The 22,848-nt window shown below is 39.0% G+C and overlaps 2 protein-coding genes, 1 long non-coding RNA gene and 3 other non-coding genes across 6 annotated transcripts; 3 read left to right on the plus strand and 3 right to left on the minus strand.

The window, feature by feature from the left end:
- The first annotated feature begins 16 nt into the window (after positions 1-16).
- On the plus strand, positions 17-89 carry trnav-uac (transfer RNA valine (anticodon UAC)). The gene has a single exon. It is a non-coding gene; the product is annotated as a tRNA-Val (tRNA).
- An 863-nt stretch (positions 90-952) lies between these two features.
- Positions 953-19,671, minus strand: LOC116683817 (uncharacterized). Its single transcript, XR_004330706.1, has 3 exons — positions 19,599-19,671; positions 19,223-19,227; positions 953-963 (listed from the first exon to the last, which is right to left on the minus strand). It is a non-coding gene; the product is annotated as an uncharacterized LOC116683817 (long non-coding RNA).
- On the minus strand, positions 4,651-4,732 carry trnal-aag (transfer RNA leucine (anticodon AAG)). Its single transcript has one exon. It is a non-coding gene; the product is annotated as a tRNA-Leu (tRNA).
- Positions 11,813-12,027, plus strand: LOC116683820 (small nucleolar RNA U3). The gene has a single exon (XR_004330709.1). It is a non-coding gene; the product is annotated as a small nucleolar RNA U3 (small nucleolar RNA).
- On the minus strand, positions 14,570-15,577 carry LOC116683816 (olfactory receptor 6N1-like). Its single transcript, XM_032510001.1, has 2 exons — positions 14,906-15,577; positions 14,570-14,823 (listed from the first exon to the last, which is right to left on the minus strand). The coding sequence occupies exons 1-2, from the start codon at positions 15,495-15,497 to the stop codon at positions 14,720-14,722; spliced, it is 696 nt and encodes a 231-aa protein (XP_032365892.1). The 5' UTR covers positions 15,498-15,577; the 3' UTR covers positions 14,570-14,719.
- Positions 19,672-20,575: 904 nt separating the features above from the next.
- On the plus strand, positions 20,576-22,590 carry LOC116683815 (olfactory receptor 52E2-like). The gene is made up of 2 exons (XM_032510000.1): positions 20,576-20,582; positions 21,965-22,590. Exons 1-2 carry the CDS (start codon positions 20,576-20,578, stop codon positions 22,588-22,590), a joined length of 633 nt encoding a protein of 210 aa, XP_032365891.1.
- Positions 22,591-22,848: the final 258 nt, after the last annotated feature.

Raw genomic sequence — 22,848 nt, forward strand, 5'->3', positions numbered from 1 at the left:
ATGACAGGACATCAGAGGTTCCATAGTGTAGTAGCTATCACATCTGCTTTACACACAGAAGGTCCTGGGTTCAATCCCCAGTGGAATCAGACTTATGGTTTGAAGTGAGAACTATGTCCTCTTACCACCTGACCTGCTTTAAAGGTGCTCTAAAGGACCCCAAACATTCCCTCAAAATGTGAATAACAAATTTTCCATCCCCTGAACTGGAACAGCAGAGCACAGTGGCGCAGTGGAAGTGTGCTGGGCCCATAACCCAGAGGTCGATGGATTAAAACCATCCTCTGCTAATTCCTATGCTTTGTATCAGCAGTAAGGCCATTTCCAGTCTGTTGATGCAAGTTTCTGAAGTGAAATGTCTCCAGCTGCTGAAAAGTAAACTTAACGGTGTGTCAAGTTCATTTCATCCATAAAAATGGAAACTATAGTCCTCATACCCGCTGTAACAACCAAATAAACTGGACTGTAATACAATATATATACTACAGTACAAGTACATAAATACAGTAAAAAAAGAGACTGTAAAACATGTACATCTGAAGTGCTTGTGGTCCTGTCTGATGGTCTGAGGTATAAAAGACAGAGCATACTGCTTAGTTTGTGTAACAGAAGGTCTTAGTCTACCACTACGATCTATAACCCTACCAGTCAGATTACCACAGGAGGTAATATCGTATGCTTCCTACCACTGAGCTACATCCCCTGAAGATTTTCAGATTTTTTTGACTTTTTTCTGAGATAGACTTATCTTTATTAATCCTTTTGGGATGACTCTCACGAGGAAATTGAAATATCACTGAATAAAAGAAGTAACCTGGGTAAAACATGTAATGTTAATGTTGTATATGGCTTCAAAACCTGTAAATGCAACTGCAGTGGCTGGAAATCAAACCTGGGCAAAATTATTGCACTGCTATGGTACAAAATCATAGTCAAAAAAGTAACAAGTAACACACCTGTTGCCTTTCTGCTAGACAATCACTGCAAATCTTGTAACAGAGACTGAAATGAAATATATTGGTGGAGACTGGTGTCTTCCAGTAACTATGAGGTAACATTTAGTTTTGTTCATAAAGGCACATCTGCAATTTGGTAAACTGTGATGTGTCATTGATTTGCTACCACTGAAAGAATGGCTCTCGTTATCGGCAGGAGTCGAACCTGTGCGGGGAGACCCCAATGGATTTCTAGTCCATCGCCTCAACAACTCGGCCACGACAACCTGAAAAGAAGAGCTATACCTGTTTACACAAACTTTCATAAACTTTTCAATTAGTTAGCAGTAGTTACCAGACACGGGCAAAGTGCAAATCGTAGTGCACTTCCTGTGTCTGTGGATCCTCGTGGAGGCAGCTTGTTTGATTGATATGTTCCCTTATTTGTACCATAACAGAGATCTAATGTTTTATCAAACCGGGTTGGGCAGGTAACCTTTCTGGTTACTTCTTGACAAATAAACTGCAATGGTTGGGAAACAAACCCAGGTCAATTGCGGGGGAGGTAGCTATGCTGACCACTATACCATCATCACTGGGCAATACAATGTTGACTGCAAATCTTGCAACACATCTGGGCATTGAGACTGATTTTTGCATGAAGTACCATACATGCAAGGATACACAACACTGTGCTATACAAATTTGTTCAAATCCGTCTCAGTTGCTGAGTCAAGCTGGACATGGTTAAAGTGCACAGAGTCATCAGACACTTATTAAGTTAATCTTCCACTTTATTGCCTTTGTTACACTTGTTGCATTATTTCCTTTCATCCGTCAGAGTAAGATCATCTAAAGCTCTTTTACAGACTGGACCATAACACCTGATGGAGATGCCAGGGACTGAACCAGGTCCTTATAAATTCAAATCATGCATTCGACCACTGAGCTGCATCCCCTGAAGTTTGTCTGATTTTTTTTACTTTCTTGAAACCTGGGTTAAAAAAGTCGTAGTGTAGTATGTCGTAACAAGTCCAAATTTAAAGTTCTTGTTGTAAAACAAGAAGAATCCAAGTCCTCTGGAGAATGCGGGCATTGATCCCGCTACCTCTCGCATGCTAATCAAGCGCTCTACCATTTGAGCTAATTCCCCCTTTTCAGAAATTGTCATAGTATGTTGAAAATTCATAAAAGTCATAGTATAGTATGTCAAAAAAATCATAAAAGTCATAGTATAATATTCCTAAAAAGTTGTAGTGTAGTATGTCTTAACAAGTCCAGATTTATATTTCTTGTTGTAAAGCAAGAAGAATCTAAAGTCCTCTGGAGAACGCGGGCATTGATCCCGCTACCTCTCGCATGCTAAGCAAGCGCTCTACCATCTGAGCTAATTCCCCTTTTCAAAAGAAGTCATAGTATGTTGAAAAAATCGTAAGTCATAGTATAGTATGAGAAAAATTAATAAAATGTCATAAAAATTCATTTTAGAGTATGTCAAAAAAATCATAAGTCATAGTATAGTATGACAAAAATTCCTAAAATGTCATAAAAATTCATTTTAGAGTATGTCAAAAAATTCATAAGTCATAGTATATAAGTATGACAAAAATTCATAAAAAGGCATAAAAAGGCATAGTATAAGATGTTGTAAAATTTCATAAAAAGTCATGAAAAGTCATAGTATAGTATGTCAAAAATTCATAAAAAGTAATGTAAAAAAACTAAAGAAGTCTCTTGGATGAGAGACAAAACATCTGCGGAGGACATTTTACCAAGTCCAGTTGCCCTCGGCCTAGTTATGGACTTTTGGGGTAACAGCATGGATCAGGAACCAAAACGGACACATCAGGACTCAATGTGGGCATTGTACGGCAATATTTGACACGTTTAGAGCACAAAGACAATTATCAGTTTATTTCCCATCTGTCAGGTATATTTGTGGATTCAGGTGGACATTGTGGACAGAAACATTGGTGGATCTTGATTCCCACCATAGGATTTGGCCTGTATTGCACATTGCCTTCACATCCCGTGCAATGTATTGCCATTGTCAAGCACATTGCCACCCTGGTGACTTTCTTCCATGTCTCCATTAACGCCCGTATATTTGGGCTGACAGTTGAGAAACCTTCCCTTGTTAACTATGACATGGATGACTGAGAAACTACCATTTCATGACGTTTAATTTACTATATCATAATTTTTCAAACAGGTCCTACTGAACATCTGTAGGATCAGTCAGGATGGCCGAGCGGTCCAAGGCGCTGCGTTCAGGTAGCAGTCTCTACTTTAGGCGTGGGTTCAAACCCACTTCTGATAATAACTGTTTTCATTTGGAACTAATGTCTGAGAGTTGATATTGGGAATAAAGAACTTAGCAGTTCTTTGTATTCAAGAGGACATGAATGTGCACGAGAAACCCAATTGAAAGTACAGCGTTTTGTGAGCATCTTTATTGTCAACACATGTAAAGTTACTGACTCTGATTTAACTGAGGGATTCTGTGAAAGTTATCTTTTTTTTTTTTTTTTTTAAACTTTGGGTTGTGTACAGAACAGGAGAAAATGGTTCTTTGTTGCATCCAGATTTTTATGTGTTACAGATAAAAAGCGCAACTTGACATCATTCCATCCAATACGGTTAAGACGGGGTTGACAGATAGATTTTTAAAATCCTTACAGATAAACAGTCATCGTAGCTGTTTGCAGGATTTCTGCAAAATTTACCGAGATGAAACTGGGCCGTATAGTGGCGATTATACGAAAAGAGAGAAGTACTTCTACTTGTTGTTACCTGTCGTTGCTATGGGTAACAAGAGTTCACAGTCACTTGTTTCCTTCGGGGCCCGTAGTGGATGAAATGGTAAAACATTGGGCCCTGGATGCATAGAATGCCTGCCATGTTGAGCGACAAAATGTCGGTGTCCTGAAAAAAGGTTCTTTAACTCTATCTGCCCCACCTCTTTCTTTTTGTTTCTTGTTCTGTCTTGGCAAGAAGAATTATGCTTTTGGGTCGTCTGTCCATCTCTACATCAGAATCAGAAATTCTTTATTGATCCCTGAAGGGAAACTCTGGAAAAAACTGCTCCTTCGAGCCAGATTTGAACCAGCGACCTAAGGATTTCAGCTTTATGCCTCTACAGTCCTCCGCTCTACCAACTGAGCTATCAAAGTGAGATAGCATAATTACACACACTTCCCATTCTTGTGGATGTGGTAACAGAGGACCCCCTGGAGGGATTTTCAGTGACAGATCACACTTTCAGTCTCAATGCCCAGATGTTTTAGAAGATTTGAAGTGAACATTGTATTTCCCAGTGATGGTGGTATAGTGGTGAGCATAGATTTCTTCCAAGCAGTTGACCTGGGTTTGATTCCCAGCCATCGCAGTAGCTTTCTTTGAGTGATGTTACTTGCTTTTTTTTACAAGAAGTCCGCAGAAAGGTTACTTGCCCAACCTGGTTGGATAAAACATTAGATCTGGTTGGGCTGCACCAAGATGGCCAAGATTCTAATCATGATAATTTAGATAAATAATTAATAAATTCGATAAAGTGCTGGAAAGGAAGATTCACCAATCGTGAACTCAGGTTAACACGGAACAATCTCAGCAAGGTGATTGATGGATCATTCTAGCTACTTCAGCAAGTTCAGCCCAAATGACACAGCTGTAAGACATCACATCGGTTGGCTTTCAGCTGTGTAATAAATGCAAATGGCAGTGGTGGGATTTGAACCCACGACTCCAGAGAGACTGGAGCCTTAATCCAGCGCCTTAGACCACTCGGCCACACTACCTGCATGCATGAACTCTCTACATTGTGACAAACACCGGCATCGTAACTAACGGTATGCTTGTTAATGTTATTGGGGAAAAAAACCTTTGCAAGGAAAAAGCCATTACTTTATTAAAAACTGCCAATATTTTATTAAAAAATGTTATCACACTTTGTCATTTTTCTCTGGCATTTTTTCATAACTGTTCATAACTTTTCTTTTGCCTGTATCTATCTTTTATGTCTGTAAAGCGACCTTGAGTGCTTAGAAAGGCGCTGTAAATAAAATGTATTATTATTATTAACATTTTTCAATAAAGTATTGGTTTTTGCCTTGCGAAAGTTTTGTTCCAATAACATTAGCATATCGTCAGTTACGGTCCCTCTGCGTGTCACGATGCAGAGAAAAGTCCCAGCCATCGCAGTATCTTTCTTTGTGTGGTTACTTGCTTTTTTTGTCAAGAAGTAACCAGAAAGGTTACTTGCCCAACCCGATTTGATAAAATATTAGATCTCTGTGGGTCCAAATAAGGGAGCAAATCAATCAATCAAGCTGCCTCCACAAGGATATACAGGAACAGGCAGTGCACTACGATTTGCAATTTGCTCGTGTCTGGTAACTTCTTGTAACCAGTTGAAAAGTTTCTGAACATTTGTCCAAACAGGTATAGCACTGCTTTTCAGGTCGTCGTGGCCGAGTGGTTAAGGCGATGGACTAGAAATCCATTGGGTCTCCCCTTGCAGGTTCGAATCCTGCCGACAACGAGAGGCATGCTTTAAGAGTGGTAGCAAACCAATGATACAATTTGATAAATCACAGGTTACCGAATTGCAGCTGTACCTTTGTGAACAATATTGTGTTATCTCACAAGTACTGGAAGCCACCAGTCTCCACCAACGTGTTTCTCAGTCTCAGTCTGTTTACAAGATTTGCAGTGAACGTTGTATAGCATCGTTGCGAGAGTCATCACAAAAGGATTAATAAAGATACGTCTGAGTCTATCTCAGAAAAAAAAGTCTAAAAAATCTGAAAATCTTCAGGGGATGTAGCTCAGTGGTAGAGCTCATGCTTTACATGTATGAGGACCTGGCATCTCCAGCAGGTATTATGGTAGAGTCTTTAAAAGAGCTGCAGAAGATATTACCTCCTGTGGTAATCTGATGGTAGACAGCACAACAAGCATTTTAAACATACATGGTGCTATTTACAGTATTTTTTAACTGTAGTGTAATGTATTTAATGTTTTATGTTTTTTTATACCAGTTTTTATGGGTGTTACAGCAGGTATGAGCACTGTAGTTTCTATTTTTATGGATGAAAAAAAACTTCACATGCTATTAAGTTAAACCTTTAGCAGGTGCAGACATTTAATTTGCTTTGTTAAACATCAACAGACTGATACAAAGCCTAGGAATAGCAGAGGATGGTTTTGATCAATCAATCTCTGGGCTATGGGCCCTGCACACTCCCGCTGCGCCAAAGCGGGGAACAATAGTCTGTTGGGGGGCGGGGGGGGGGGAGAAAGGAAGAGAAGGGGGAAGAAAAAAGAAAGAAGAAAAGAGAGAGGAAATGAGAAAATTGAAGACATGAAGGTATTTTAGCCCCCCATGAACACTTAAAGAATTTTTTGGATGTTTTTAAATTTTGTGGCAAGCCACGGCTGGGATTCAAACCATCGAACTGTGGAACATCAAGTCTACTGCCAGTCTAGGCATTTTACTGCCCCCTACTGTCTTTTAAAATGAACAGTTCTTAGTAATTTAATAGTCCACAAGGCAGATATTCCATCAGTTTCTTTATTTTAGTCCAGTTTTCCAGTTTAAAAACTGTTTATTGCCTTATTTGGAAATCACTTTCCAGAATTTGGGGTGTTCCTCAGTTAAAAAGCTGGGCTGGGTTGTAAATATTGATACAATAAATAATAATTGCAAATAAATAATCATTGTTAAGTTCTTCCCCACACCTTACAGAAAGGCTTAGTTTTGATCTGATTGCAAGGATTGTTTGGCATCTTTTATGAATGAAAACTGAAACACTGTATTATTTATTCCTACCTTCCTGAAGTGAACAGCATCCTACATGTAACTGTTACTGCATGTTGTCATCATTGTCATCAACATTATCACCATTATTATTATTTATTATACTATTATTATATTATTGTTACCCACTTTAGTGTAGAAAAAAAGGAATAATAAAGATTTTTTTGTAAAGGTTGATGGTAACTGTTGATGCACCCTCTTTTTTTTCTTTTATTTTATTACAGTTGGCTTCATTCAACCACTGATTAGAACATTGATTATTTTTCTCTATTTAAATCAGATCTTGAGTGCTTTTCATTTTGGCCCGCTAACAATTTTCTTCTTTTCTTCTAAATTCTTTTTTAGCATACTAAGTTTACCTGTACTTAAAGAACTTTTTTCAGGAAACCCAAATTTTGTCGCCCAATATGGAGGAGTAATGGCTCTTTACAGTGAATATGCAAAAGAAGATGTTCTCAAATTCAGCCCATATTCACACAGACCTAAACTACTCACTTAATGCTGGTTACAATATTCTAAAATCAATGTCAGAGAAAAATGACAAAGTGTTATAACATTTTTTCTAATGTATAACAAGTATTGGCATTTTACAATAAAGTGGCTTTTTCCTTGCAAAGGTTTTTTTCCCAATAACATTAACAGCATACCATTAGTACAGTCCCTGTGCGTGTCACGATGTGGCGAAGAGTTGCATGCTGGTAATGTAGCCGAGTGGTCAAAGGCCCTGGATTAAGGCTCTAGTCTCTCTGGAGGCATGGGTTCAAGTCCCATCACTGCAACTTTCAAATATTACATAGCTGGAAGCCACCCAAGTCTGTATGTGTATCATTTGGGCTGAACTTGGTGAAGTAACTAGAATCATCCATCAATCACCTTGCTGAGATTGTTCCTTGTTAACCTGAGGTTGGTGAACGCTCCTATTCCAGCACTTTGAGTAGAAAATCAACAAATAATTGTGATAATTAATCTTGATCTCCATATTGATCAAAGTAATTGCCATTATCATTTTGGCCATAATCATGCAGCTCAAAGAGATTTCATAAAACCAGGTTGGGCAAGTAACCTTTCTGCTGACTTCTTGTAAAAAAAAAAAAAAAAAGCAAGTAACATCACTCAAAGAAAGCTACTGCAATGCCTGGGAATTGAACCCAGGTCAACTGCTTGGAAGGCAGCTATGCTCACCACTATACCACCAACGCTTGACTGTAGAGGTATAAAGCTGAAATCCTTAGGTCGCGGTTCAAATCCGGCTCGAAGGAGCAGTCTTTTCCAGAGTTTCCCTTCACAGATCAGTGAAGTCTTTCTGATTCTGATGTAGAGATAGACAGACGACCCAAAAGCATAACAATTCTTGCCAAGACAGAACAAGAAAAAAAGAAGAGGTGGGAGAGACAGAATTAAGTCCTGACAGAATAGAGCACTACAGACAAAAGATGTGAAATAGTGCCAAGTGTGACCAGAAGAATTGCAAAAAAACTAGCTCCTACTTTCTCCTGTTTTGTACACAACCCAAACTTTTACACAAACCAAAATAAACTTTCCCCGAATCCCTCAGTTAAATCACAGTCAATATTTGTCTCACAAACCATCTCAATGTCCAATTTAAATAATTTATCTAACAGAATTGAAACTTTAACTTACCCCTGCTGTTTAAAATTGCTTCCTTGTCATTTTGATTTCCGAGTGGAATCAGCGAGCCCTCCTTGGTGGGAAAATGCAAAGACATAACAAATTCAGTTGTCTCCTACAAGGAGAAGACACAGAGGAAAGATACAGAAGTCATATACTCTGAGAGGCATTGGAGATCTTATCATGAATAATAAATATGAAAATCATTGGTTAAATGTAAATTTCCATTACAAGTTACTGTTTGAAAAAATGAAAAGAATTGTTATTGAGATAGAGGCAGATGAAGTGTTTATGACCCATCAATGATGACAAAAGGACATCCGCTGTCGGGGGTCTGATTTAAAGGAAATGCTACTCTTTTAAAAGTGTTGGGGTTCTAGCAATAAACTAATGAGGAAGAATTTGACAAATCTAAATGAACCAAAAATTCTTTCAAATGTTACACCTGAATACTTCAAGTAAATTCCCTGACCGGGAATTGAACCCAGGGCACGGCGGTGAGAGCGCCGAATCCTAGCCACTAGACCATCAGGGAGTCACATCAAGGAAATGTATCTTTGTATATGTGAGTTTCCTTTCACTCACTGGACTGATATATGTTTTAGGCGAGGAATGGCGCCTGGCTAGAGCTTCAGACAGAAGGCAGGACAGACAGATTACACATCTTGTCCAAGTCAGTTTGTATTCTAAATACCAAGTCTCTTGCTGTTCCTTGACTAGTTGGCCACCCCTGCTTTGCAGTTTCTATCAATGTAAAATGAAGCAGAGGATGAACAATTTGGAGGCCTAAAAGAGAACCGGCTTTACAAAGCTGCCGGGACCCGGATTTGAACCGGAGTTGGTGCAGCAACAAGCAGAGTACTAACCACTATACGATCAGCCACTTGGTAGCAGTAGGGCCTTGTTGTTGTGAAAGCATAGTGGGAACTCTGAATATAAACTCTACTGATATTTTCCCGCTTTCACAGATTGTTGACTAACAAATGAAAATTTCATGGATGGTTTATCTAGCACTGCTGATTCTGTCCTTCAGGGAAAAATTTTTTTTCAAGGAAAGATGATTAGCAAGCAAAAACAGAAAAACAACAGCAAGAGCCTTATTATTGCTGTAGTTGACTGACACTTAGAGGCTTAGATTACTTTAATTACTCATCATTTGGCTCTTTATAGATGTACATTTTCTTTGTAGAATTTGTACTGGGGGGTAAAGTTGGAAATGACGAACAAGAGATTTAGTCGCTAAAGACAGTACGAGCTAGCCAGGAGTCAAACCTAGAGTCCAAAGTCAGACTCTTTATCCATTGTGCCAAAGCTGGGGATCAACAGTCTAATAGGGGGGTGAAAGAAGAGGAAAAAGGGGAAGAGAGAGGGACGAAGGAAAAAGAAGAAAAGGAAGAGGAAAAAGGAGGAAAAAAAGAGGAAATGAGAGAAAAGATGAGAAAGATGCTAAATTACACACAAAGGAAAATCACATCTACAAAAATAACTCTGAGAGATGTGACTCCCTGATGGTCTAGTGGCTAGGATTCCGCGATCTCACCGCCGCGGCCCGGGTTCAATTCCCGGTCAGGGAATGGTCAGGGCTTTACAAATACAGGTGTTACATTTAAAAGAGAAAGCTCCTGGACTAGTTTTGGTTGATTTATATTTGTCAAATTCTTAGTTTAAAGATAGAACCCCGACATTTTTAAAGAGTACCATTTCCTTTAAATCAGATCCCCGACAGCGGATGTATCCTTTTGTCATCATTGATGGGTCATAAACACTTCATCTGCCTCTATCTCAATAACCATTCTTTTCATTTTTTCAAACAGTAACTAAACCCCTGACCCACATTTTTTAACTGAAAACCAATGTATGTGAATGTTGAGGAATGTTATTTTGGATTCAGGTCCAAATTTTGACATTTTAGCGCAATGCAAAGGTGCATAAGAGAATTTTTTTCTACATACCTGGAGCGATGCAAAGCAGGGGTGGGGGCAACTAGTCAAGGGACAGCAAGAGACTTGGTATTTAAGAATACAAACTGACTATGTGACAAATGTGTAATCTGTCATGTCCTGCCTTCTGAAGGCAAGGCAAGGCAGCTTTATTTGTATAGCACATTTCAGCAACAGGGCAATTCAAAGTGCTTTACACAAAATCAGTTAAACAGATAAAATACAAGTAAAAACAGTTAAAAATCATAAGCATTAAAAACCGGTAAAACACATGAATAGACAGTTAAAAAAAATAGACACATAAAACACAAGAATAAAAGTTACAGTGCAGCATAAGAAATTTAAAGAAATGAGCATCATTTAAAGAAAGCAGCATCAAAAAGAAAGGTCTTCAGCTTGATTTAAAAGAATGAGAGTAGCAGCGGATCTACAAGTTTCTGGGAGTTTATCCAGATATGAGGAGCATAGAAACTGAAAGCTGCTTCACCCTGTTTAGTTCTGACTCTGGGGACAGAAAGTAGACCTGTCCCAGATGACCTGAGAGGTCTGGGGGGGTCATAGTGTAGTAGCAGATCAGAAATGTATTTTGGACCTAAACCGTTAGTGATTTATAAACTATCAAAAGTACTTTGAAATCAATTCTGTGAGACACAGGAAGCCAGTGTAAAGACTTCAGAACTGGAGTGATGTGATCCAGTCTCTTGGTCTTAGTGAGGACCCGAGCAGCAGCATTCTGAATCAGCTGCAGCTGTCTGATTGATTTTTTAGGGAGACCTGTAAAGACCCCGTTACAGTAGTCAAGTCTACTGAAGATAAAGGCATGGACAAGTTTTTCCAAATCCTGTTGACACATAAGTCCTTTAACCCTTGATATATTCTTAAGGTGATATAGGCTGGACTTTGTAATTGTCTTAATGTGGCTGTTAAAGTTCAGGTCAGAGTCCATGAATACACCAAGATTCTGGCTTGTCTTTTGTTTTTAACATTGTTGTTTGAAGCTGAGCGCAGATTTAATCGTTCCTCTTTTGCTCCAAAAACAAACCACCTCAGTTTTTCCTTCATTTAATTTCAGAAAGTTCTATCACATCCAGCCGTTAATTTGTTCAATGCACTTAGTCAGTTTATGTATTGGACTATAGTCCCCTGGCGATAAGGTTATGTAAAGTAGTGTGTTGCCTGCATAACTATGGTAACTTACTTTGTTGTTTTCCCTAATCTGAGCCAGTAGAAGCATGTTAAGAACCAGTATTAATGCAAAGAAAGGACTGGAGCATTTATTGTAGAGAATAAGTAGGCTGACACTGAAGTATTGAGACAACAGTGACTGAAAATCTAATTCAATCTACATATCGGTCTTCTTAAAGATCTAAATAGATTTTCACACCTCAGAGTCATCTGGAGCACGTAACGATTAGCTTCTGTCCCTCTGAACCCTGAGTGACAATCACTCTGCAGTGAATGAGATGCAGTTCCCCCCCCTCAGTCTAACCAAGACTATACTTTCAGGGATCATTTCTAGAGTTTCTGACTTGAGGAATGTGTTTCTAAAGTGTTTGGTCTCCCTGACCACGATGATGAGTTGTGATATTCCTTTCTGAGTGTGAAGCTGACAGAGAGTAATGATTCACTTCATATGCTCCCTGTCATTGATGATTGTTCTTTGTTTCTTATGGAGCATTGAGGAAGGGAATATGATCAGAGTGGTATCAGTAGATGTTAGGAAAATTAATGTGAAAAAATTAATAAAATTTACCAAGCTATTTTATCAACTGTTATTACTTAAAATTATTTGTCTTGTCCATGATGAACAATGTTACTTGAAAGAGGTTAGGTTAACTCAGCAACCTCCACCAGGAAATGACGACAATCCCCATCATCCTCCCCTTCCGCCTCTACCACAGAGGACGTGTCAACTGGATTTAGGAGTTCCTCAAAGAGCTCCTTGCACTGCCCTATTACCTCCCCAGTTGAGGTCAACAACGTCCCATCCTTACTGTATACAGTTTAGATGATTCATTCCTTCCCTCTCTTGATGTGGCGAACGGTTTTCCAGAAGCACCTTGGTGCTGACTTTAAGTCCTTCTCCATGTCTTCTCTGAACGTCTCCCTGCTTTACCTCTGTCACAGCAGAGGCTGCAGTCCTTTGGGCCCGTTGATATCTTGCCACTGCCTCCGGAGTCCGCTGAGATAACATATCCGGAAAGACTCCTTCTTCACTCGGACGGCTTCCCTGACCAATGGTGTCCACCAGGTGTTTGTGGGTTACCGCCCTTGAGGCACCTAAGACCCTAAGACCACAGCTCGCCACCACAGCTTCAGCAATGGAAACTTTGAACATGTCCACTCAGGTTCAATGCCCCAGCCTCCACAGGGATGCACAAAAAAGATCATTTTGCCATGGTAGACCCTACCAGGAGCACACAGCTCCAGACAACACAGCCCTCAGGTTCATAGGGACACACAAACCTCTCCACCACGATAAGGTGATGGTTTCCCGGAGAGGATCATTATAATTCTATAGTAAAAAAAGGGTAAGTCAATCCCCACAATCCACAAATAATATTAAAACGGAATCAACCGTGTAACAAACAAGTTCAAATATTGTGAGACCAAATTCCAATCAAACACACCTAAAATCCTGTCAATTGTAGTTTGATCTAGGTCAGTGGTTCCCAACGTGGGGTCTGGGAAACCAAAGGGGTCCCTGAGGGGGTTTATGGGGTCCCCAGCAAAAGGGAGAATGACTATTTTTATTATAATCCAATGCCATTTGTAACACCATGATCAGAATGTCTGACTATTTTAATCATGGATTTAATTCACCCATTCTGTCAAATGGGGTCCCCTGGCCGAATGAGTGTCAGTTTGGGCGTCCTGTACTGGATGTGAAAAAGTTTGGAAACCACAGTTCTAGGTTATGGTATCAATGGCCCAAGTTTAATTGGCGTCCAATCGGCCTAAAAAAGGCGATGTTTAATATTCTAACACGTGCTTTAACATTTACTGTGTGGGAAATAGATTTTTTTATGAACAGTTGAGACAATCCACACCACAATGTGAGTTTAAAAAGCCCCCCCTTAAAATGTATGTAACAGCAGTATGTTGTGAGGATAACTTACAAAGTGAATAAATTAAAACTCTGTTTTGATTTCAATAAGTTATTTTTAAACTTAAACTTAACTTTAAACAAAATCAAATGCATTTATTTGGAAATCATACCACAAATACAGATGTTAAATTAGTTATTAATAATAAAACAATCAAAAGAGTCTATGAAATTACATTTCTGGGGGTTGAACTGTTCTGGAAGCCCCTTATTAAATATCTGTGCATGAAGATGGCCAGGAGTATTAGTATATTGCAAACAACTACAACTAAATATTGATCCAAAATACATTACATACTCTGTACTGCACACTTTTTACCATATTTGTTATATTGTGTGGGAGTTTGGGGAAATACTGTACCTAGAAATAATATTTGCACATTGCAATAAAGAGCAATCAGGATAATAAATCACATACATGAACACACTAATCATCTGTTTTTAATTCACATTTGTTGATATTTATGGACATTGTTACATTCAAAACTGCACAATTTATGTTTAAAGTTAAAGAAAATAATGGATCATGTAGCCGAGGGAAATCATCTAAGAGGACATTATGAACTACTGTTATAAGCATGTGTGTTTCAGTTTGTGGGGTGAGATTATGGGATGGACTAAACAATCACTTTAAAAAGAGCCATAATATTATTTAGTTCAAAAAGGGATTATAAAATTGAAATTACTGGACCAATACAGAAAAGAAACCCAAACATGAAATGGAAATATAATGCAAAGATATTGTTGTATAGTGTTGTAAGTTAGTGGGAGATCTGATACTCTATATTTGCATATTGTTTTACTTTGTAATAAGATGATTTTGTGAAATAGGGGTAATTTTTAATTGCTTCCACCTGCTCCTTCTCAAACTAATGCTTATATACTGTATATATATATATATATATATATATTTATTTATTGTATTAGTTAAATTCTGATTGTTTGTGTATCATACAATGGTTTTAATTTTTTGTTTTCACTGTTGTTGTCTTGCAACGCTGTTGATTGTTTGAGATAAATAAATAAAATGAATCTTTTTAAATGGATAAATACATTTTCACATATTGTAGAAGCATATTTTGAAGCACTGCAATATATGGTTTGCTTAATGTGCATTTTAAAATTCAAATTTTTGCAGGAGGAATCTTCTTCAAAAATCTAATAATTACTACTTTGATTTGAGGGAGACTCAGGCCGTAAACTAGAGGGTTATTAATGGGGGGGACCATCAAATACTGTAAAGATAAAACAACTGTGATGATAGGATTCCTTTTATCAGTCTCAAATCGACTCAATGACAGCTCACAGAAGACAGAGAGAGAATAGGTGGTGAATGTGATGATGTGAGGCAGGCAGGTCTGGAACGCCTTTCCTCTGAATTCAGACGAGCTTCTCCTGCAAACAAGCAGGATACGGAGATAGGTGTACAGGACAAAGAAGAGAGGGATGAAGATGGTTGTGACCAAAAGATACAGACCTACTATGTTGTTCAGAGTTGTGTCCACACAGGAGAGCTGAACCACAGGCCAGTTGGAACAGAACAGCCTATTCAGTTTATTGCCACACAGTGGTAATCTGACAGTAAGATAGAAAGAGAAGCCCATAGCAAATACAGGGTAGAGCACGGCAAAAATCACAAGCTGTGTTACCATCTTAAATGTCATTTTCCTGTAATAGTGTAAAGGCTGGCAAATAGCAACAAATCTATCATAGGCCATGATGCCGAGGAGAGTCAGCTCACATGATAAATAGGTGTAAATAACATACATCTGAATGAAACATAATGGACGTGAGATTAAATGAGTGTCAGACAGAAGGTCCATCAGAAACCTGGGGAAGAAGCCGGCTGAGCCGTACAGAGAGTTAAAAGACAGACAGCTGATAAAAATATACATGGGCTGATGCAGAGACTTCTCCAGACAGACTGTCAGAATAATGACAACGTTAGCAGAGACAATAGTCATGTAGAGCAACAGACACAGACTGAAGAACAGATACCTGAGGGGCCCAAAGTCTGCAAACAGAGTGAACCGAAAATACAAAGGATTCAGGCTGTTGTTGCTCATCATGTCTGCACAACAGCAGAGCTGGAAGAAGAGAAGTGAGAACAGATGGAGATACAGTAATTGAGATTAAAATGTTCACAGCAAAATGTCCTATTTTAACAGTGACTCAACACTTAGAATAAATCTGCATTCATGTAAGTTGCATAAAGTGCATATTTCTAACAATTTTGATAGTTCAGAAAGACATGTTAAAAACATTGACATGGAAGAAAAGGGTCAGTGTCACATAACAAAATGCACAAGCAACCTCACATTTTTCGTTGAACAATATTAGAGTTGAATGAATGAAAAAGAGATGTCTCCAGGTTAACAAGGCTCATTCATGACAGACATTTAAAAGGTTCTTTTCCACAAGTGATATATTTGCAATTACATTCAATCTTTCGGAAAGCTTTAGCATAGTGAAGTTCTCCACTTTTGTGTCTTATAACAGCTGATATAAACAGTAGAAACCATATACTGCATATAGTGTTCATATGTGTCCTGTGGTGTGTCCAGCAGTTATTCAGAAAACAGTCTCTGCATCAGTGTATGTGAACATTTAGAATAGTACACAGCACCCTCCCCTGACTACAGCAGACTGAGGCAGCAGCTGAACCTTTATCCTGTTTTTCTGTTACACTGAGAGCAGAAACCTGTCCACACAGGGTCCACAGGAAGGGACGCAAACAAACCCAAATCAGGAGGGACAGACAATGAGACAGATCTGGCAGATAGATAGATAGATAGATAGATAGATAGATAGATAGATAGATAGATAGATAGATAGATATTTATTGATCCCAATAAAATTGGAAATTACAGTGTTGCAGCACCAAAATCCGTCACACAGCACAGAATATAAAAATAAATGAAACACAAGGATACAATATACTGTAATGAGCAGAGTTAATGTGTCCCTGTTATCAAGAGTTCATCAGTTAAGCAATGTGTTAGTGTTATGCACTAATGTTACCAGCAGAGGTCAATTTGGTTCTATGGGGGGGGGGGTTGCTTCCTGCTGTTGTTGTGGTCTGAATGTTCGGCATGGTCACGGCCAACAGTGACCGGAGTTAAGCTGTTTCTTAAATAAAATGCACAGAAGTTGTAAATCAGTCATCACCTCCTTATTACACGCTGCAGCCCAGGGGGGAGCGCTACAATACAATATATGTAAACTTGGTTAAATTGACTATATGTTACATTTTAATGGTTCTGATGCTGTCATTTTTCAAACAATGGTCTTCAATGACCTGTAGCAGCAAATGAGACTAACAGTGAACAGAACGCCATTTTAATTTAGTTTTTATTAAGTCCTGTGTCTGGGTTCCATATTTCCTGTGAAGTGACAGAATGATTAGCAGCAGGTAGACGGCGCTACAGTAACACATTCTGACAGGTCACAGATTTCATCATTACACCTGAAATGCTGGGTTAGTGTATCCAGCCTTTTGAGCCAGGTAAAATGAAGCAGGAGATTTCTTTATGAAAGGTCTATAATTATATTTTAATGTTATTTTTGATGTTATCTGCTGTAGTTATGGCTGATACTGGGGCAGGGCCATTACATAAAGGACATTAAACCAAGAACTAAAAGCTAAAAGGGAAAGGGAAAGACAACGGGCGATAATGTGAGAAAGCTTCGGTCAGGCTATCAACAAATGGAGACAATCATGGGATTGTAAAGGATTCAAAAACGAATTGTTAAAATTAAAGCAGAGATTTTATCGACACAATGTAAAGTGTATTACCTACAATCTTAAAGCCAACTAGAATAACAACTGAGCGCAATTTTAATTGATAACATCTTTACAGATGAAATTATAAAAAGAGTACTAAGTGGTTATGATGATATAAGTGACCATCTTTTCGTGTTTGCAGCCCTGACAAATTTGTCGAAGAAAAATACACAGAGAAATTCAGAAATTGCTAAGATGATTTAAAAAAAAGCATGTATTGTCAATAAACCTAATTTATTTTGTACGTTATCAGTGTACTGATTGTTAGAAATTAAACAGGAAATGGAAAAAAACTAACAGAAAACATTAAACGTGATTACATTAAAAGTGAGATTCTGTTCTTTTCTGGAGAGAGCGTCAGACCAAAGCTGTTGGGAAGCCCAGACGGTAAAGAGAACGGACCGAGTTCTGGGTCTAATGTGTAAAAGAAGTGAAGCCAATGAAGCTCCTTAAAGCTGCATTCTCTCTGATTTCCAAATTATGTCTAGACATCTGTAAATCTTCCACTTTAATCTTAAAATGTAGGACTTTTCTTTTTAAACAATATCTGTTGATTAAAGATTTTCAGTGTTAAGATATAAAAAATGTAAACAATCAAACATCTACCCACCCTCCCAACACCTCTAAAACTAAGCTGGTCCCTTTATATATTTACCTGAAAGGAGAAAAACATATGAAAATACAATACTGTGTCTCATACATTCTCTGCTTCATTTTTTCCTTCAAATGTTAAGAATGGATCCAAATAGAAAAAATCATAGACATCCTACTGAATGTATACTTTGGATGTTTCAAAAAAAAGCAAATGTTGATTTGCAGGAGGCCTTTGTATATGGGAGGGGGGGATACTGTCTGTTGACGCTTTGATTGTATATTAATATGTGTATGAAGAAATTAAAACTTTAATGACAAAAAGAATTGATCCAAATAGAAAGAACGTCAAAATCGACTTTTGGAGAGAGTGTCTTATGTTGTCTAATTTAGGATATTTGCATAACTAACATAATAATTTGATTCACTGAGGATACAAAGGGACTAGAAGGTCTTCCCATCACTTTCTGCTTTCACACCTTACGCCGTTTGGTCTGGTTAAAACCAACCCTGGAGCATTTGGTCAGAGGGTTCCGGTGGTCCGGGGGAGTGGGAAAGCTCATCCGAAACCTGGAGCCGCTAGGCCAATTTATCTTTGATATGTTGGACTCATGTACTGTATGTATATATGCATATACATGCAGTAACTCTGAGGATACCACCATTTAGGTCTTCAATCTCGGAAATTCTGCGGCTGTTCTCCAAATGTAACCCCCCCCCCCATCTTTTTATGATTCCTTTTTAATTTACAATGCTCTTAATAAACCTTTGTAATGTTATAGGAGGTCAGAGTATGGTAACAAAGTCCTCAGAAAGTTAATCTACAAGGACATTGTAGTTGTTTTGGATTGTTTTTTAGTGTGTGTGTGTGTGTGTGTGTGTGTGTGTGTGTGTGTGTGTGTGTGTGTGTGTGTGTGCCTCCAATTAGTATGATGCAATCTATTTCGACAACACCAATATGGCGTCCACAGAAGCCACCGGCTGATGCAAGGAGACAGTAATGAGTGTCATTAGCGTGGATGGACACCATGCCAGGCCTCAGGGGGGGTCTGACTGCAGCCAGATAATTATCACCCAGTGGTCACAGTGTTCGGCCTCAGGGGACAACTGAGAAACCACAGTTATCACAACCACAGTCAGCACTGGGGCTGGAAGGGCTCTTCACAAGTAGCAAGGTTGGCTGAAGTCATTATCACAGTAATAGGTCAACAGGTCATTATTTATTCTTCTTATGAGAACAATTAAACACATCAGCCTGATCGGATTTGAACCCCGTGTGGAGGACTAAACTTCTTCATATGGGTGCCATTATATTTATTTTTTCTGATTATATTTTTATAAATCTAATTAGATTCTGCAAAATACAATACACTGACTACAGATAAGTACCTCATACAACTCCACATCAAAGATCCCAACTATCCCTGTGTGCAGAGAATAAGTGGCAGAGAATAAAGGCTCATGTTTTTTTTTTTACAATTTCAGAAGGCACTGACAAGCTATATGATCAAAAAACAGTTTTATGCATCGTTCTGGAGCCTTATTACAAACATATTGGCTTGATTCATTAAGAGAAGAGGCCTTTAAACTAACTGAATAAAAGCCACAGTGGGAGGTATTTGCAGGTGAAGCTACGACTACGTTTCAATGCACACAGTATTCTAGTATGTTGTAATATTTCAGCGTGTTCCAGCGGTGGAGGACTTGTTGCAGCGTGTGAACACAGCATCCCTTCTTCATGCCTTCAACCAGCTTTTTGAAAAGGTTGGCTCATATCCAGAAAGCTTTCTTTTACAAGTCTTTGATAATGTTAAAAAAGTAGCTGTGTTTCTCGTTTTTATCCTTTTGGCCGTGCATCCCTGCCGCAGGAAAACTGGAAACTGCTACTGGTTGGTTAGTGTAAGATTACCACAGCAACGCACAGAGCTGACGAGCCCAAGGAGGACGATTGATGAGATCCGTCCAGAAATGCTGAAAGCTCTGGGTGTGGAGGGGCTGTCTTGGTTGACACGCCTCTTCAACACTGCGTGGAAGTCTGGGACAGTGCCTTGGGAGTGGCAGACCGGGGTGGTGGTTCCCCTCTTCAAAAAGGGGGACCAGAGGGTGTGTGCCAATTACAGGGGTATCACACTTCTCAGCCTCCCTGTTAAAGTCTACTTGAAGGTGATGGAAAGGAGGGTTTGGCCGATAGTCACACCACGGGTTGATGAGGAACAATGAGGATTCCGTCCTGGTTGTGGAACAATGGATCAGATCTTCACTCTCGCAAGGATCCTGGTGGGAGCCTGGGAGTATGCCCAACCAGTCTACATGTGTTTTGTGGATCTGAAGAAGGCGTATAACGGGAGATTCCTTCTCAGGGCCATCCAATATCTGTATGACCAACGCGAGAGCTGTGTCCGGGTTCTCGGCAGTAAGGCGGACTCGTTCCAGGTGAGGGTTGGCCTCCGCCAGGGCTGCGCTTTGTCACCAAACCGGTTTGTTGTATTTATGGACAGGTTATCGAGGTGTAGTTGGGGTGGGGAGGGGTTGCAGTTTTGGTGGGCTGGGGATCTCATCGCTGCGTTTTGCAGATGATGTGGTCCTGATGGTATTATTGGTCTGTGACCTTCAGCACTCACTGGATTGGTTTGCAGCCAAGTTTGAAGCGGCTGGGATGAGGATCAGCACTTCTAAATCTGAGGCTGTGGTTATCAGCAGGAAACTGATTAAGTGTAGTAAGGTGTTTAGTAAGGTTCAAATACCTTGTTGTCTTGTTCATGAGTGAAGACCATGGAGCGTGAGATTGGTCGGAGAATCGGAGCAGCAGGTGCCGTATTACATTCCATTAATTGCACCGTTGTGACAAAAATAGAGCTGAGCCTGAAGGCAAAACTCTCGATCTACCGGTCAGTTTTGGTTCCTACCCTCACCTATGGTGATGAAGAATGGGTCATGACCATAGGTGGAACAAGATCCAGGATCCAAGCGGCCGAAATGGGGTTCCTCAAGAGGGGGGCTGGCGTCTCCCTTAGAGAACGGGTGAGAAGCTCAGTCATCAGCAGCCTTACTTCAGGTTCTGTACCAGGCTTTTTTAAACAAGCAGTGGTGCAGCCACTCCTCAAAAAAACTAATTTGGACACATCTGGACTTTCAAACTATCGCCCAATATCTAAACTCCCTTTTGTCTCAAAGATTTTAGAGAAGGCAGTTCTTTTACAGTTGCAGTCATTTTTAGATACGCATGGTGTTCTTGAGGTGTTCCAATCTGGTTTTAAGACATTTCATAGCACTGAATCTGCAATCTGGAGATTATGTAATTCTTGTTCTTTTAGATTTTACAGCAGCATTTGACACAGTTGACAACAGCATCCTTATTTCTCACCTCGAGCATGGCGTGGGGATTAGGGGCACTGCCTTAGAGTGGTTTAGGTCATACTTGTCAGAGAGAGATTTTAGAGTCAGTTTTGGTGGCATTATTTCACCTTCTGTGTCCCTCACATGTGGAGTTCCCCAGGGTTCGATTCTTGGGCCAATTCTTTTTTCACTATCTGCTTCCCCTTGGAAGTATCTTAAAAAGACACAACTTCAGCCTCCATCTTTATGCAGATGATTCACAAATCTACCTGCCCATCAAGAGAAATGATGGTAGTTCTTTAGCAAGATTAGTTGACTGTTTTAATGATATTAAAGCCTGGATTGCCTTAATTTTTTTAAACTTTAACAAGAGTAAAACTGAGCTTATGGTTTTTAGACCCAGTGGCACCTCTGATGTCTCACAAATAGACCTGGGCATTTTTCAACCTTATGTTAAGTCTGTTGTAACAAACCTTGGTGTAAAAATGGATTGTGATTTTAAAATGGAGAAGTAGATCAATTCTGTTGTGAAAGCAAGTTTCTTTCAACTTAGGCTTCTTACTAAGCTTAAAGCCTTTTTATCCTTCACTGACTTTGAGAGGGTTATACATGCTTTTATTACAACACGCCTTGACTATTGTAATGCTCTGTATGTAGGTGTTAGCCAGGCTTCCCTCTCTCAACTAAAACTGGTTCAAAACGCTGCCGCTCGTCTCCTTACTGGAACTCTTAAAAGAGGTCATATCACCCCTGTCCTTGCCTCTCTTTACTGGCTCCCAGTTAATTTTAGGATTGATTTTAAGATTTTATTGTTCGTTTTTAAAGCCCTTCATGGACTAGCCCCATGCTACATCTCTGATGTGTCTATATGTAAACCTCTGCAATATCACGTTATCATGAGAGAAACAACTGTTAATATTCTCCTGATTTTTGCTTGGGTTCTGCCCACTTGTCAGTTTTCAGTGGGACCGTTGCTGATTGCTAATAAAAAACTCTGTTACTTTGTCTTGAAAGGAATAATTTGCAATAGCACAATTAACAAACTTCACTGTGTAAGTTCAACAGTGATGAATATATTTGGATTAATTCTTTTTGTAGGATCTGTACCTCTCCCTGTACTCTTCATACTCTTTACATACACCAGGATATTTATAGTAACCTATCGAAGTAGTAGAGAAGTCAGGAGGAAAGCTGCACAGACCTGTTTACCCCACCTGTTGGTTCTGATCAACTTTTCCTGCTTGATGTCATATGATGTACTTCTAGCTCGACTGGAAACTGATGTCCCTAAAACTGTACGTTTAATAATGTCTTTACAGCTAGTAATTTATCATCCTCTTTTTAATCCAATCATGTATGGACTCAAAATGAAAGAAATCTATAAAAACCTCAAGAAATTGTTCTTCAAAGTGCGCTCATGTCTTTACAAATTATTCTGTACTCTGTTTTAATTTGCACATATATGGACTGAAAATGAAAGAAATTCATAAACACCTTAGAGATTAAGTCAAGACACATTTAACTTATATATAAACAGTATATTGGATAACATATATTGTTTAAACTGTATACATTAATTACAACATAAAAATGCAAAGATTCTAGGAAGTCCTTTAATTTAAGTAATTGTTTATAATATTAATAAACTTAAAAAGCATGAGCTCCAACAGTGTGATGTCAATTTCTTTCCTGTGATTTCTATAAAATCC

The sequence above is a fragment of the Etheostoma spectabile genome, unplaced genomic scaffold (genome assembly GCF_008692095.1).
Source record: "Etheostoma spectabile isolate EspeVRDwgs_2016 unplaced genomic scaffold, UIUC_Espe_1.0 scaffold00019125, whole genome shotgun sequence".
Classification (NCBI taxonomy): domain Eukaryota; kingdom Metazoa; phylum Chordata; class Actinopteri; order Perciformes; family Percidae; genus Etheostoma; species Etheostoma spectabile.